The 14228-nt window shown below is 40.3% G+C and overlaps 1 protein-coding gene across 1 annotated transcript; it reads right to left on the bottom strand.

Annotated features, from left to right (window-relative positions):
• Positions 1-1069: 1069 nt before the first annotated feature.
• On the bottom strand, positions 1070-7419 carry LOC108117305 (xaa-Pro aminopeptidase 2). The gene is given in 9 exon segments (XM_017229664.2): positions 1070-1838; positions 1895-1963; positions 2021-2733; positions 2801-2913; positions 2972-3646; positions 3706-3750; positions 3752-3780; positions 5062-5268; positions 7275-7419. Coding segments are annotated over 8 exon segments (2109 nt in total). The 5' UTR covers positions 5111-5268; positions 7275-7419; the 3' UTR covers positions 1070-1422.
• Positions 7420-14228: the final 6809 nt, after the last annotated feature.

Genomic DNA, 14228 nt, shown 5'->3' with positions numbered 1-14228 from the left:
ACGCATCTCAACTCCTTTGTGCCACGCAAAACTGGGCCAGGCGATCTGTTCTAGTTCGATTCGGGGGATTAAGCTGAAATTTTTCGCAGATAGATGAGCTCGTGGAATACTATTTACCGTAAACGGCCTGGCTCCTTGCATGTTATGACCCATTTTAAATCGGACTTTGTCAATCCCAAGTGGAAAGTCTGGCACCCAGGTGCTGAACTGGATTTAAAAGCCATTGGGGCCGTTTAAAAAGTATTTTAAGATGGAATTACGCTCGTTGAATAACTATCTTATAGAAATTGCCTCATTACCAAGACAAGTAGGTTGAGTAATCTCTGATGTGCTAATCTGATCCATTGGCAGATGCTGCAAGACAGCTTTGTTATATCAGCTTATAATTAATTTTTGACTTGTGCTATTGAGGTTACTGATTTGATGGGTCGGTTAAGTTCTAAGTTATATTCCAAATTGTCTTGAGTGAAAAAAGGAAAAGACTTTTGGGCAAAAATAGTAATTGAACTTATTAGTCGTAGTGGTTTATGGTTGTAATGTCCTCATGGCAAAGATGCTCTGGTTTTTAGCGGATTTTTTTCACTAATTCCTTACTTTGAGAAATGGTTACAATCATATATTTTATTACCAAAACTGAACCAAAAACCATTCACGAGTAGGAACAAATGTTTGCTGATAGATACAAACAGCAACCTAAAAATTTGATTTCTTTATATTACTGCTGATTCAAAGTGATAAGTGTTTTGAGCAACAGTTTAAATTTCGCTCAAAGTTTAAAAGATGTTATTACCGACCAATGTATCCAAAAAATCGATAAAGGGGCAGCACTGCTATGAGCAATAAAGTTTATACCGTGACCAAGCAGAAAAGTATGCTACAAAAATACATAACATTATTTGAGAATCATGTAAAATAATGTAAAATTGTAAGATTCATGTAAAAGGGAAAACAACTAGCTGTTGTAGAAAGAATGTATAGGCAGTATCTTTCAAATCACAAAATTTTTAGTTTCAGTAAAGTATTTACTTCCCATTACCGTAACCTTTAAAAGATATTAAAACTCTAGTCGTACTTTCCAAATTATATTTAGAAAAATATACAATGTTATTTCTTAAGTATAAAGACAATTTTAATATTAATGTAAAACAGTTTTAACATATTTTTGGTCAATTACGATTAAAGTTTTATACAATTCATTTTACGTATTTGGTTTAAGTGAATACCTATCCTAAACAGGAAACTTGGTGGTTGGGTGCGACTTTTTTGCTGATTTAAACTCGATGCCAAATGACGTTTCTAAAATACTAACAGTTGCAGTTATTGATTGGTTCGATTTCGTGTTAGTCCCAGACTCTCTCTTTTAATTTGCATAGCTACCTAAATCTATATAATTACAAATAGAGTAAAGTAGAACTCTGGTCCCTAGGATTGCGTATGGATGATTGCAGAAAAGATAATCAAGAGTCCCAGGAGTATCAGGGGACTCGTGGTGTGACCGCAACTTCCTCCCGCAGTCGCCGAGCGGTATTCGTCCTCCGGCAGATATTCCCGGATGTGTCGCGTTTGGTTCATCATCCAATAGAAGGCACGCATATTACCCAGTCGCTTCAGCTCGTCTCCGACATCGTTTCGGATTTTGGCATTGTACTCGTTAAGGAGGCGCTTTTCCGCCGCACTGAGGAGTGTACTGTCAATCAGTTTGGGCTCATAGGGCACCATAGTAACGTCCTGGAATGCAAGGAAGTGTGTTCCACTGGGATGCCTGTGTCCGGTGTCCACCACCTCAAGAACGTTCTTCAAACGAACTCCAAAATCATTGCGCTTATAGTAACCGGATTCTACAGAGGTAAATAAGATAAGATCAGTTTCCTGCAAAAGTGCTATGATAACTCACCGCTGGAGAAAAAGTAGCCCTGTTTGAAATGGAAGCTGCTGTTCTTGCCATAGGCTACTGATATTGGGGCTGTTCGGATGGTAAAACGTTAAAAAATATAAATTTAACAAAAAAACGTCTACTCACGTTCCTCAACGGAACCAAATGCTCCTATCCCATGACCCGTTGCCTGCGGATAGTCCGTCATTTCCTTCCACACCATGCTGCGAACCAGGGCGTCCACCTCGGATGGCTTCAGGTCAGAGGGAAACTTGAGTTGTGTCAGATGCAGAATTCCAGCCAGCACATTTGTGTACGCCTTCTTCATCTCCTGCGTAGGCTCACCGAAGATGAAGGTGCGCGAGACGTCAGTGGTACCCTCCAGATACTGACCACCAGATTCGATGACTAGCAGACTCTGGTCAGAGACTTCGATGTTGGTCACGTTGCTGGAGATGTAGTACGGTAAGGCGGAGTGTTCTCCGTAGGCTACCACTGTTCGTAGGGATAGACCCTTGGCATTCTTCTGCGACAAACGCCACAGCTCCACCTCGTACTTAATCTTCTCCTCGGTCCATTGCTCCGTGTGGAACCTAGTTTCCATATTGCTCAGGGCCTCGCAAATGGCAGCTCCATCCCGGATGTGCGCCCTCCTCATTCCAGCTTGTTCATCGGAGTTCTTCTGTGCCCGCATAAAGATAATGGGTGAGATCTCCGAAACGACAATTTTTCCCGGCATTGAGGTATATATTGCCTCCGAAGCGCCAAGTTCCTGTACACAGGGTATCGGAACCAGAACGCGCTTCCAGAGCTGAGCATAGGTGCGGATATCACTCCAAATTTGATTGTATTCCTTAATCCTTATTTTAGGGTTAACAAGAATTACTTTAAAATAATGCTTTCTTCTTTCCACCCTAAATTACATACTTCACGCAATCTGCATTAATGCAATCTGTCCGCAGATGAAGGTCAATGCCCAGGCTGATTTTGGTATGGTCGACATAAAAGAATATTTCATCCTGGCTGACGATGGCGTATGACTGTTAAGATAACGTAGATTTGAAAAGGAGGTAGGGTTACGAGAAGAAACCAACTCACCTTCACCACAGGCGTGTAAGGAATGTCTGTGCTCCAAATGTTGAGCAAATAAGCAATCTCAGTTAACGAAGTGACCACCATTGCATCACAGCCCAGATGGGCCAGCCGACGTCTCAGCTCCTTGACCTTTTCCTGCCAGCTAAATCCAGCGAAATGCTTCGGATGTACCTGTATCACCTGGTTCTTAGGCGTCTCTGGGCGCTCGGAACCCCAAATATAATCCACCAGGTTGGTGTTGATCTTGACCAACTTGAGGAACTTATCCTCAAGCTCTCGCTCCCATTGAACCCAAAGGGAATGGGGAACCAGATGAGGATCGGCGCCCACTCGTTTGTCAATGTGAATATGGCTACCCAGCCAGTCGGCTACGGTGACATTCCCGCTGGTCAGATAGATCTCCCAGTCGCATTCCAGCTCACCATCCGCCTGTTGAGCATATCTATTCTCTAGCCAAATGGCTGCTCCATGACTGGTTACGGCTGCAAAAGCTCGTACTCCTGAAAAGCCAGAAAGATATCGCAGTCTTTGGTCCCGGCTCGCCACTTCCTGGTTGAGATGCTCATCCGTAGAGGGCAATATGTAACCATAAATCTCAGGCCCCTGCAGCGTGGCTCTGATCTGCATTTGTTCGCGCATCGCCATCAGTCGATTATGGTAAACGCTCATAGGCTGGATCTACAAAAACAGATGGGTAAATAAACATATATATATGTACTCAAAGATTCCCAACTCACATGTTTGCCCTTGCGATACTGGCAAATCTCCCGATGATAGCCCTTTTGGCTTCTCGGCAGCCACGAAGCCCACGACTGCAAACAATCCAAGAAGGCCATTAAAAATCAAACGAAATATTTGCAAGTCGTAAAAGATGTTGATAAATAAAATTTAAATTGTTGCCATTAGTATCCAAATTCGTTATGCTTATTTATTAATGGCCAAACTAGTGGTCCGAAAATAACAGCAAGTGCGTCACGGTAGCGGGACAAATTTCCCACGCTCGTTAAACGGCCATGCGTCGCGGTCTTCTCGTTTTCCTGACTTTTGCTATAAAATATCATATATATATATTTGCTCAAGTGAGACATAGCATCTCCGTGGTGACAGTCTGAATTTTCGTTTGAATTTCACTTTCAATGGACCACCTGCTTTTAACCGCCCAACTTGAGTCAACGCTACGTATGCGTAATGTAAGTTCTGCTCGACTTGCTGTGGGTCTCCAATTGAACCACATAGCCTAGGATTGATTGGGATGTCAACGCAAAGAGACAGATCAGCTGACAAGTGAGTGAACGAGTGTCCGCATCTTGGCCAGCCTTTCAAGCGTGATTTGTCAAAGTTTTGTGAAAATTATAAAAAAGAACGAATGCGAATGTTTTTTTTGCCATATGGATCGAAGCTTAAATAAATATAATATATATATATATTAGTCCACAAACAGCGACATGGTAGGCCAAAAATGAAAAACAAAAATACATTTTAGACCCATCGAAGGTATAAAGAATTTGTAATAATGCTTACTATACAATTTTATAAAAATATATTTTATGAAATTTGCAATCAGCAGACCTTCAAATCTATGTTGTTTTTAGTTCTTTAAGAGTAATAAAGATTTTCAAGAGCATTCCATCTTCGTCATGACTAAATCAGACATCTTTCTATGTTTATTATTCCTCTTTTGTTTAAGTGGAAATATTTGGGAATTTATTTTCTTGTTAATAGCCGCATACTCATCTCTTCGAGATTGGTTTACGAGTATGTGATTTAAAAGAAATGTAGTATAAAAAACCAAAGACTACGGAACGACAGGCAAACATCCAGTTGACACAGCTGATTTGGCATTTGTAAAAATAAACATTATGCCATTTGGCCGGAGATTGGCGATCACATACATTCGTGACGCACTGTGCCGGAAAATTCTAATCGCTGGCTATGAATGGTAGAGAATGAAATAGGAATTCAAGTTCCTAGGGCCATGTGCGAAACATTTTTCATTTACTCAACTGGCCAAAAATACCGTAAATCGATCAAAAGTCCATAAAATCAGCATCGGTCGGCCTTAAAATAACATAGTAATAGGTGGTCGTACTTACCCAGCAAGATGCTCAGCGCCAAGCGCCAAATCCATTTGGCTGTCGTCATTGTTTTTATTTGCACTTAAATATTCCCGCGATGTACCAGCCCGTAGTTCGTAGTCGGCAGTCTGTAGAACTTGGCCAGAAAGCGAAAGAATTGTTTGTGTTTGCCCGAATTGGCTCTTCCTGCCTTCTGCACTTTTGCGAATTGTTGCGTTCTTTTTTCTTTTTTTGGAGTAAACAAATCAAATGGTTGCAATTAATGATCTGAGTTAGTGGCGAGATCGGCGGAATGGGAATGGGAAAGGGCCTGGGACTGGGGCTTAATGGCTATTCTGTCTGAGCGATGCACTTTTCCGGTTAATGACCGGAACGTGGCTGGGTCATATCGCACATGTTGCACCTAGCTGTCCGGTGGAGATTCGCATATGCCAAACCGTAGACAAAGGGTGATGGCCCCGCCCGGCGCTTTCTTCTAATTGATATGCCGTGCACCGTCTGACCAACTTCTAGTCCCTGGGGTAATAACTCATCTGATGGCGACATATGTATAAATAGCCATGATATCAGCCCGCTTAGGAATTTATAACTTCCGCTATTCGCGGGTAGCCTTTGAATTTGGTTTTTCTTTTTTGGAAAACACCAATTTGGCAACTATTCTGTTTCGGTTTCTGTTCTGTAGCTTAAATAAAATGTATTTAATTGCTGCTTTAATTAACCATGCGTAAAGAAAGGCAAAGCCGAAGCCAATCATGCTGGAAATGAGCAGCCAAACCAAAGTCAGAATGTGTGGGTGACTGGGGAATTGCTTGGAATGTCAAGTTCCGAACTCTAATGCTAATCTTATAGAGTATCTAAAAAAGGGCAGGAAATTAAAAACTGGATGTCAATCTCCCAGATGGCAGTCAAAACTGATTGAGTAACAGGCCTCCGAGAGATCGCGTGCCCAACACTTTTGCTAAACTATCAATAAAACAACTTTATTTGTTTTCTCAATTGTTTTGCAATTTCTATGCCAAAGCAATTTTCATTAACATATTTCCAAATGACCAAGAAATTGTTTTAATTTCGATGTCGTTTCACCTATTTCATTTTCAATTCAGCGATTGAAAAACAATTTTGCCGCCTGGGCGTTACTCTACTATTAGATGTAATTTGTTGCTGCTACTATTGTTCGGTTTGCCATTTTATTGTCATGGTATTGGCGACAGATATGGTGAATCAAACGCCCCACATCCCATTCACATATATAAATAGTATAACCGCAGCCCACAAAAGCACTTTCAGCCAGCGCAATGAATATGGCTTGCGAAAGGCCATTGAAAGGCATCGGAAATAATGACATTAAATAAAAGTTAAGCAAATTTTTGCCAAGTTGTGGGCGCTCGTCATCGATGATTGAGCATCGAGCAAATGTGTATGTTAGTATGTGAAAGTGGCAAGTGGCAAGTGTCCCTGTAATCCGCCTCCGGCTGGCAATTATACGCTTGACTTTGGCACCAAAACAAGATGATGCTCTAGTTATCTCATGTACATATATCTATTTGCATGCTCATATGCTGCCAAGTCGCAATTGACAAAATGGAAACGGATTCGGGGACCCATAATATGCATCCAGTGCCAACTGGCCGCCCGCCCTTATATCTTTGTTATATCACTACATTTCTTCAGCGAGCTGGCGCTGGGAAGTACCACAAATGGTTGAAACAATACGGGATGCAACACCTGCCGACAAGTTATATTCGGCCTTTTGTTTACATTTCTAATTGGGGAACATTTTTAAATTGGGAGCGAGGTGGTCTCATTTGTTCACTTGTTCATTTCTTCAAATGCACCGCCTTTCATTTCGATTTCACTGCCGTCGCGGTCACGGCAAGAAGCCGCTGACTCACATAGAAAATACATTCGTTAAGTAGTATTGCCAAAATAATATACAAGAACCTCTAGCCAGCATACACATAGATCTCAACTTGTTTATTTCATTTGATATATATATATATATGTATGTAGGTGAGGAATTCTAGAATTGAATTGAATTTTGCGCCAATGCGCACCTTGAGCGTCACTAAGCGCCAGAAAACTAATTTGAATTATATTTCACGGCACTTGCAGAAGACTGCACATTAATAACGCTCGGACCACTGCGCGTATGGATGACATGTTGACAACATTGCGTATACGCAAGTTTGCATAGCCGTTCGAAATAGCAACGGAATTTCAGAATCATCTACCTTTGGCGGTTTCAAAAGACGCACACACACAGTTTTTTTGTTTTATTTTATTTTGTTTTCTTGGTTGAATTATATTAAAACGAAAGAGAAGCCAATTTAAACGAACCGCACGCGTGTAAAGCAACAAGCAAACTGAAAAACTTTGTGATGTTGCTATTTAGTTTTTTCGAAATGTGTGGCAGATGAAAAAGCCCTGGCACACACCCACAGAGTGAGTGAAAGAGTGAGAGAGAGAGAGAGAGAGAGAGCAAAAGAGAGCGACAGAGAGAGGTATTGAGACTAGAAGCATGCATGCATAGTCTGTTCAATCGGGAAAATAATTGCTCGAGAAGGTGAAAAGGCCGGGAAAGAGTTGGGGGAAAAGCGGAACAGCTGAGCGAAAGGCGCGTGAGCGGGAGCTTTAGTGTTAGTCGCTCGCCAGACAAAAGTCCGGAAGAAAATGGGAAAAGTCTCTGATTCTGGCATGCAGCACAGTGGTCGCTCGTCCGTGGATAGATGGCAACCCAATCCCGGCCATTTCAATAAAAAGTGCAGCAACTTTGTGGGGCTTACATTACAGCTCGCCAAGTTGAGATGACGACAATGATGTCGTAGAGTTACTAGATTTCCGTTTCGAGGTCTTTATGGAGTTTGAGTTTAGCAATTGACTCTTTGATGGAGAATTTGATGCTGTCAATTGGTATTTTATTGCTTTTAAATTGATTGTTTAAAAGTCGACCAGAAACCGAAGACCACTGTGCGGGCGGTTGCATAATCCCGCGTAAACAAATACATATCCGATTTGACGAGCTCTTAATCTCAAAATCGTTTTGTTTATTTCATTCGGTCACGAAAAAGCGAACGCCTTTTCATTCTGCTCATTAAGCTCATTTACACAGAGACATCCACTCCGATTTTCCGATGAAAAGCAGGGCAGCGTCTAAAATTATGGGAGTGGCGGGTGGGTGTTCAATATGCTCTTATTTATTATGTTGCAAGCTGGCAGCAATCTCGCTGCTCTCAGTCACTCTCCCTCGAGATCGCGCTGCTTTCGATTTATTATTAACTAATTAAAAATCAACTTTGATGCGTGCCGCTTGTAATGGCCTAGTGGCAAAGAAGCTTTTGATCAATACGCCTGACAAGCAATTAGTCGTGCGGGTGCCATAGCTTTGTGACTTTTATGTAGCTTACCAGTAAATCATTTCTGGTTAACCTTCCAGGAGTCTAAATGAGGGGTTCTGTAGGTTAACTACACTCAAAGAAATTACAAGAAATGCTCAATGAAACTGTTTTGGTATGATTCGGGTGTTAACTATAATTTTCCTTTTGATGAAAATAGAGGCTTCTCCTTCAAGATTTTTGATGAAAAAACTTTCTCGCATTGAATTCGCCACCCTCGGTTAACAAGACGTTTTACAATGTCAAAATCTTTATAAGATGAAGCCATTAGGAATCTTAGGCAAGATATTGCCGTGGGAAAAAGGAAGGTAAAATGAAAAGGAATTCTTCTTAAGAAATTGTATCTTATAGAAATCCCCCTTAACCAGAAGTCACAATCTGCCAAATCAGGAGAATGCAGTCGCATATTTCCAATTTAGATTATGGCATAAAATCCAGGAAAAATGGACATTTTGTCCCAGGTCATGTCTGTAGGCCTTGTTTTGGCTGATTAATTGATGAGTCCGACCTGTCATAAAAGCGAAAATTTGGCAAAAAATTCTATTTCTGAGATCGGCCACAGTTTTTGAGTTAGCTCTAGGACTTGTTTTGGCTGTATTATGCAAAGCAAAATGAGCATTTTGTTGTTTGGCTTTTCTTGAAAAATGTCAAAATAGCGAAAATTTGGTCAAAAATCAAATTTCGGAATTCGGCCACAAAAGTTTATGGGGTGAAAGTTGTGGTCGAAAGCTGCATAAAACAGTCTTCGCCTTACCTTTAGGCCTTGTTTTGGCTGAAGAATAAAGCACAAAGCTCAAAATAAAGCTCAAAATAAAGCACAAAATAAAGCCCAAAATAAAGCACAAAATAAAGCACAAAACAAAATAAAGCACAAAAATAATGCCCAAAGCATAAAGCAGAAAGCAAAAGGCACAAAAGTTTATTTGGTGAAAGTTGCGGTCGAAAGCTGCACAAAGCTGTCTTTGACTTAGCTCTAGGATTTGTTTTGGCTGAATTATAACATAAAAACAAAGAAAAATGAGCAATTTGTTGTTTGGCCTTTTTTGCAAAAACCTATGTCAAAGTAGCGAAAAAAAATTTTCGAATTCGGCCACAAAAGTTTATGGGCTGATACTCTAACACTATTCTATCTATTCCGTCATAAGTTCAAAATTCTTAAGTAATATTTTTTGTTTTGGGTTATGATTTTAAAACAAAGTTAAGCAACTGAAATTAAGCCTTACTTTTTTCACTAATTTGTTTCCAAATGTTTTGATTAATATGGTTAATACCTCCCTGTTAACTATTAATAACTTGTATTTCCCAATGAGTCGGAAAGGCTTTTACAATCGCGTATTTTTGTGGTTTCTTCCGTATTTATAGATAATATCTGTATTCTTTGGCTTACAGATCCATGTTTGCGATCCATGCGTTTTGCATAGACCCTCGTCCACTGCCGGCGAAGCCATAGAAAAGATGCTGCAAGAAGAGAAGATCTCCAGTAAGATCAACTATGAAATTCTCAAAACCCTGACAGATGGCATTGGCGGATTGTCGGATGGTTCTCCAGCAACAAGTGCAGATACCAAACCAAATAGTAGAAGAAGGTCCTGTTGCTCCCAAGGTCAGGGGAACCAGGGCAGCAGCAGATCTGCCGGGACCCAGTAGGAAACGCCCCAAAGTAGAGGTGGGTCTACCTGTTAGTCGGGCAGCTGATGAATACCAGCCGGATACCAAGCCAGCGGTAGGTATTGGAAGCAGGTGGGTTTAACCAAATAACTGATATGTCCTGCCAAGAAATAAATAAAATCTCTTTCTTAGATGATCTGGATAGTACTATTGAGTCAGAAGCTAAAAAGGCTGATGCCGAACTGGACGCAGAACCAGAGGCCATACTTCAGGACATGCTTAACACGGGCGGGAATGACGATGAGTTTGGCTATAGCTTTGACGAGGAAAAAGAATATAAAACATAAACTCGCATTTATCGTTTAAATAATTTTAGTATAAATAGTATATATATATAGACAGTTTTGATAGTATCCAACGAACTTGTAATACAATTAAAATAAGCATTAAGGCCCAAGCACTTGTTGCCGCCGTGCTTGTTCCTGGGCGCGATTAAATCATGGTCTCCTCCTTGCAGCCATTTACATGTTTAAGCCGTGTCGACGCTGGGAGGCGCTGAGCCGGTTGTACCGTACACTTTGGACTGGTACTTGTAGCTAGCTTCTAATTGTTGCCGCTACCGTGGCGCGCCTCCAAGTGCTGCAAATAAATATTTCACTCTTAATCATGTTTTACAGTCTGTTTTGCTTGCCTTTCTCCGGCGCTGCAGGCGGCCAGTTTGGTTCAGTTCAGTTCTGTTGAGTTCTGTTCAGCTCTTGTTGGCTCGGCCCAGGAACTTGGCCCAGCTCCACAGCCGTTACGTTGAGTGGCAAGTGCCCGGCAATGAGCTGTTGAGTCTGCCGAGCACTTGTCTCTGCGATTTTATAGTTATTATGTTGTAATTAGTCTTAATTTACTTGCCTCCGGTTCAGCAAGTCAGCATCAGCGCTCCCATAAAATATATACAGCATAGTTTGGGGCGGTTTCTTTGGGTTTCATTTACGATTTTCGAATTGCAGGTGATTTCCATTCCGAACAAATTAGCTAATTTTATCGTTTCATTCTAGAATCAAGTATAAAACTTATCGGATAACTTAAAATTTTTTATTTTTTTAAGATTTCCCAGAATCCTAGTGCTTCTTGGAACTCTTAAATAATAACTTCCAGCCTCCAATAAAGCATTAATAATGAAAGCAAGAAAAAAACAGGCAATTATCGAATACATCACATTATGCATAGTTAACTTTCGCTTTAAACTTTTCTCTCATTCCAACTAAAAATTTTTGAAACTTTTCTGTTCGTAGAACATGTAATTCATTTCACTTTTCAACAAATTTATGCCGGAAGTAAAGTTGAGAACCAGCTTTCCCCCATTTTCAACTTGAAATTCGCCAAATGGTTGCCGAAGCAGGCTGAAGTTAACTGCACTTAATGCCCATTCGCTAATTTGCATAAGCCCACAGTCGGGTCCCAGAAAGGATAATTATTAATAAAATGCACACGAACCGCTCGAGAGAGTCAGAGTCCTGATGGGGCGTGGCCTTGCCTTGCCATTTCCCTGCACAGGCTTAGCTTGCCAAGTCGCAACGATAATGTGAATTGTATGCACATGTAAATCCCCGAGCAAATGTGACAGTAAAATGGCAATTAGTAGACATCTTGACTTGACCAGCCACTTGGAAGTTTCCTGGTCAGTGCGGCTAATTTATGCGCATTCAGTTGGGAACGGTTGTAAGCTGAGGAAGGAGGTGGTCTTGGCCGGTCGAGGTTCTTCTCTGGCACGCCTCCTGATGTAAATAATCGCCCGATTAAGCGCATTAATCCCTGATGATATAATTTTAATACTTTGTCCAGAAATCTGCTATGATTTCTTATAGTTGTTAATTTTTATTCAGGCTAAATGAGAAGCGTCATAATATGTTAAATGAGTTTATAATTATTAATATAATTTCGGTGAGCATAAATTATTATTCCTGGCTTATTGTATTCTATCCACTAAATGTTATTTTAAGCTTTAAACATTAAGCTTTAAACGTGTGGACTATTTCTTTCTGCATTTAAATAAAAACAAGAGGAAACGCTATAGTCGAGTGCCGCGACTAAAAGATACCAGTTACTGTTTCACACAATTTTAAAATATTCATTTTGCTAGTGGAAATTCCCCAAGCGCCACCTATTGTCGGAGAATGCATGTTGAGTAACTGATAGTGACGTCACTGCCCATGTGAGGACGTGGACGTGGAGTGGGCGTGGCCGGATGAAAAATAGGGGCAAGTTGCAGTGGCATCTTCCTAATACGTATTCTTAATCACAACTTTCTAGCTCTTATAGCTCCCGAAATTTTCGCATTTTTGGTTTTTCGGGTTTTGTGGGCGTTAGAGTGGGCGGGGCTTGATCGGAAAAAAAACAATTTGCATAAGAGGCATCATAAAAAACCTATATGTCTAATCCAAACTTTCTAGCGTTGATACGGACGGACGGACACTCGGACATGGCTCAATTGACTTCGCTATTGATCCTGATCAAGAATATATATACTTTATAGGATCGAAAACGCTTCCATCTATCTGTTACATACTTTCCCTTTTACTCTACGAGTAACAGGTACAAAAAGTTCTTTGCCACTAAAATTCAATATAAAGCATGTGGTAACTAAGTTTACAGTTCTGGGGAATTTTTAGCTGTAGGCCTTTCTTTTGCTAATTTATAGTTTAAAACCATGAAAAACACTTCATAATATTGCATATTTTGCATAAGTTTCGTTCGAATGCAGCTGCGAATTAGCCCTTGGCCTGGCTATGCCTGAATTATGTCATAAAAACCAAAAAAAAGAATAAGCTCAAAGACTTGTTTTGCCTAAATTATTGCATAAAACCAAGAAAAATGAGCCATTTGTTTTTTGGACTTTTTTGCCAAAAATTAAGATCCCCGACCTGTCAAAAAAAGCGAAAATGTGGCCAAAAATTAAATTTCCGAATTCGGCCACAAAAGATTATGGGCTGAAAGTTGCGGTCGAAAGCTGCAAAAAACAGTGTTTGACTTAGCTCTAGGACTTGTTTTGGCTGAATTATGGCATTAAAAACCAAGAAAAATGAACAATTTGTTGTTTGTACCTTTTTTGCAAAAATTGATGACCCCGACCTGTCAAAAAAGCGAAAATTTGGCCGAAACTTAAATTTCCGAATTCGGCCACAAAAGTTTATGGGATGAAAGTTGCGGTCGAAAGCTGCAAAAAACAGTCTTTGACTTAGCTCTAGGACTTGTTTTGGCTGAATTATGGCATTAAAAACCAAGAAAAATGAACAATTTGTTGTTTGGCCATTTTTGCAAAAATTGATGACCCCCGACCTGTCAAAAAAGCGAAAATTTGGCCGAAACTTAAATTTCCGAATTCGGCCACAAAAGTTTATGGGATGAAAGTTGCGGTCGAAAGCTGCAAAAAACAGTCTTTGACTTGGCTCTAGGACTTGTTTTGGCTGAATTATGGCATTAAAAACCAAGAAAAATGAACAATTTGTTGTTTGTACCTTTTTTGCAAAAATTGATGACCCCCGACCTGTCAAAAAAGCGAAAATTTGGCCGAAACTTAAATTTCCGAATTCGGCCACAAAAGTTTATGGGATGAAAGTTGCGGTCGAAAGCTGCAAAAAACAGTCTTTGACTTAGCTCTAGGACTTGTTTTGGCTGAATTATGGCATTAAAAACCAAGAAAAATGAACAATTTGTTGTTTGTACCTTTTTTGCAAAAATTGATGACCCCCGACCTGTCAAAAAAGCGAAAATTTGGCCGAAACTTAAATTTCCGAATTCGGCCACAAAAGATTATGGGCTGAAAGTTGCGATCAAAAGCTGCACAAAACAGTCCTTGGCTTAGCTCTAGGACTTGTTTTGGCTGAATTATGGCATAAAAACCAAGAGAAATGAGCAATTTGTTGTTTGTACTTTAAAAAAAAAAAAAATTTAAATTTCCGAATTCGGCCACAAAAGTTTATGGGATGAAAGTTGCGGTCGAAAGCTGCACAAAACAGTCTTTGACTAGCTCTAGGACTTGTTTTGGCTGAATTATGGCATAAAAACCAAGAGAAATGAGCAATTTGTTGTTTGTACTTTTTTGCAAAAATTGATGACCAACGACCTGTCAAAAAAGCGAAATTTTGGCCGAAACTTAAATTTCCGAATTCGGCCACAAAAGATTATGGGCTGAAA

This window comes from Drosophila eugracilis, unplaced genomic scaffold, assembly GCF_018153835.1.
Source record: "Drosophila eugracilis isolate 14026-0451.02 unplaced genomic scaffold, ASM1815383v1 contig_440, whole genome shotgun sequence".
Classification (NCBI taxonomy): Eukaryota; Metazoa; Arthropoda; class Insecta; order Diptera; family Drosophilidae; genus Drosophila; species Drosophila eugracilis.
This window is presented reverse-complemented; position numbering and strand designations above follow the sequence as displayed.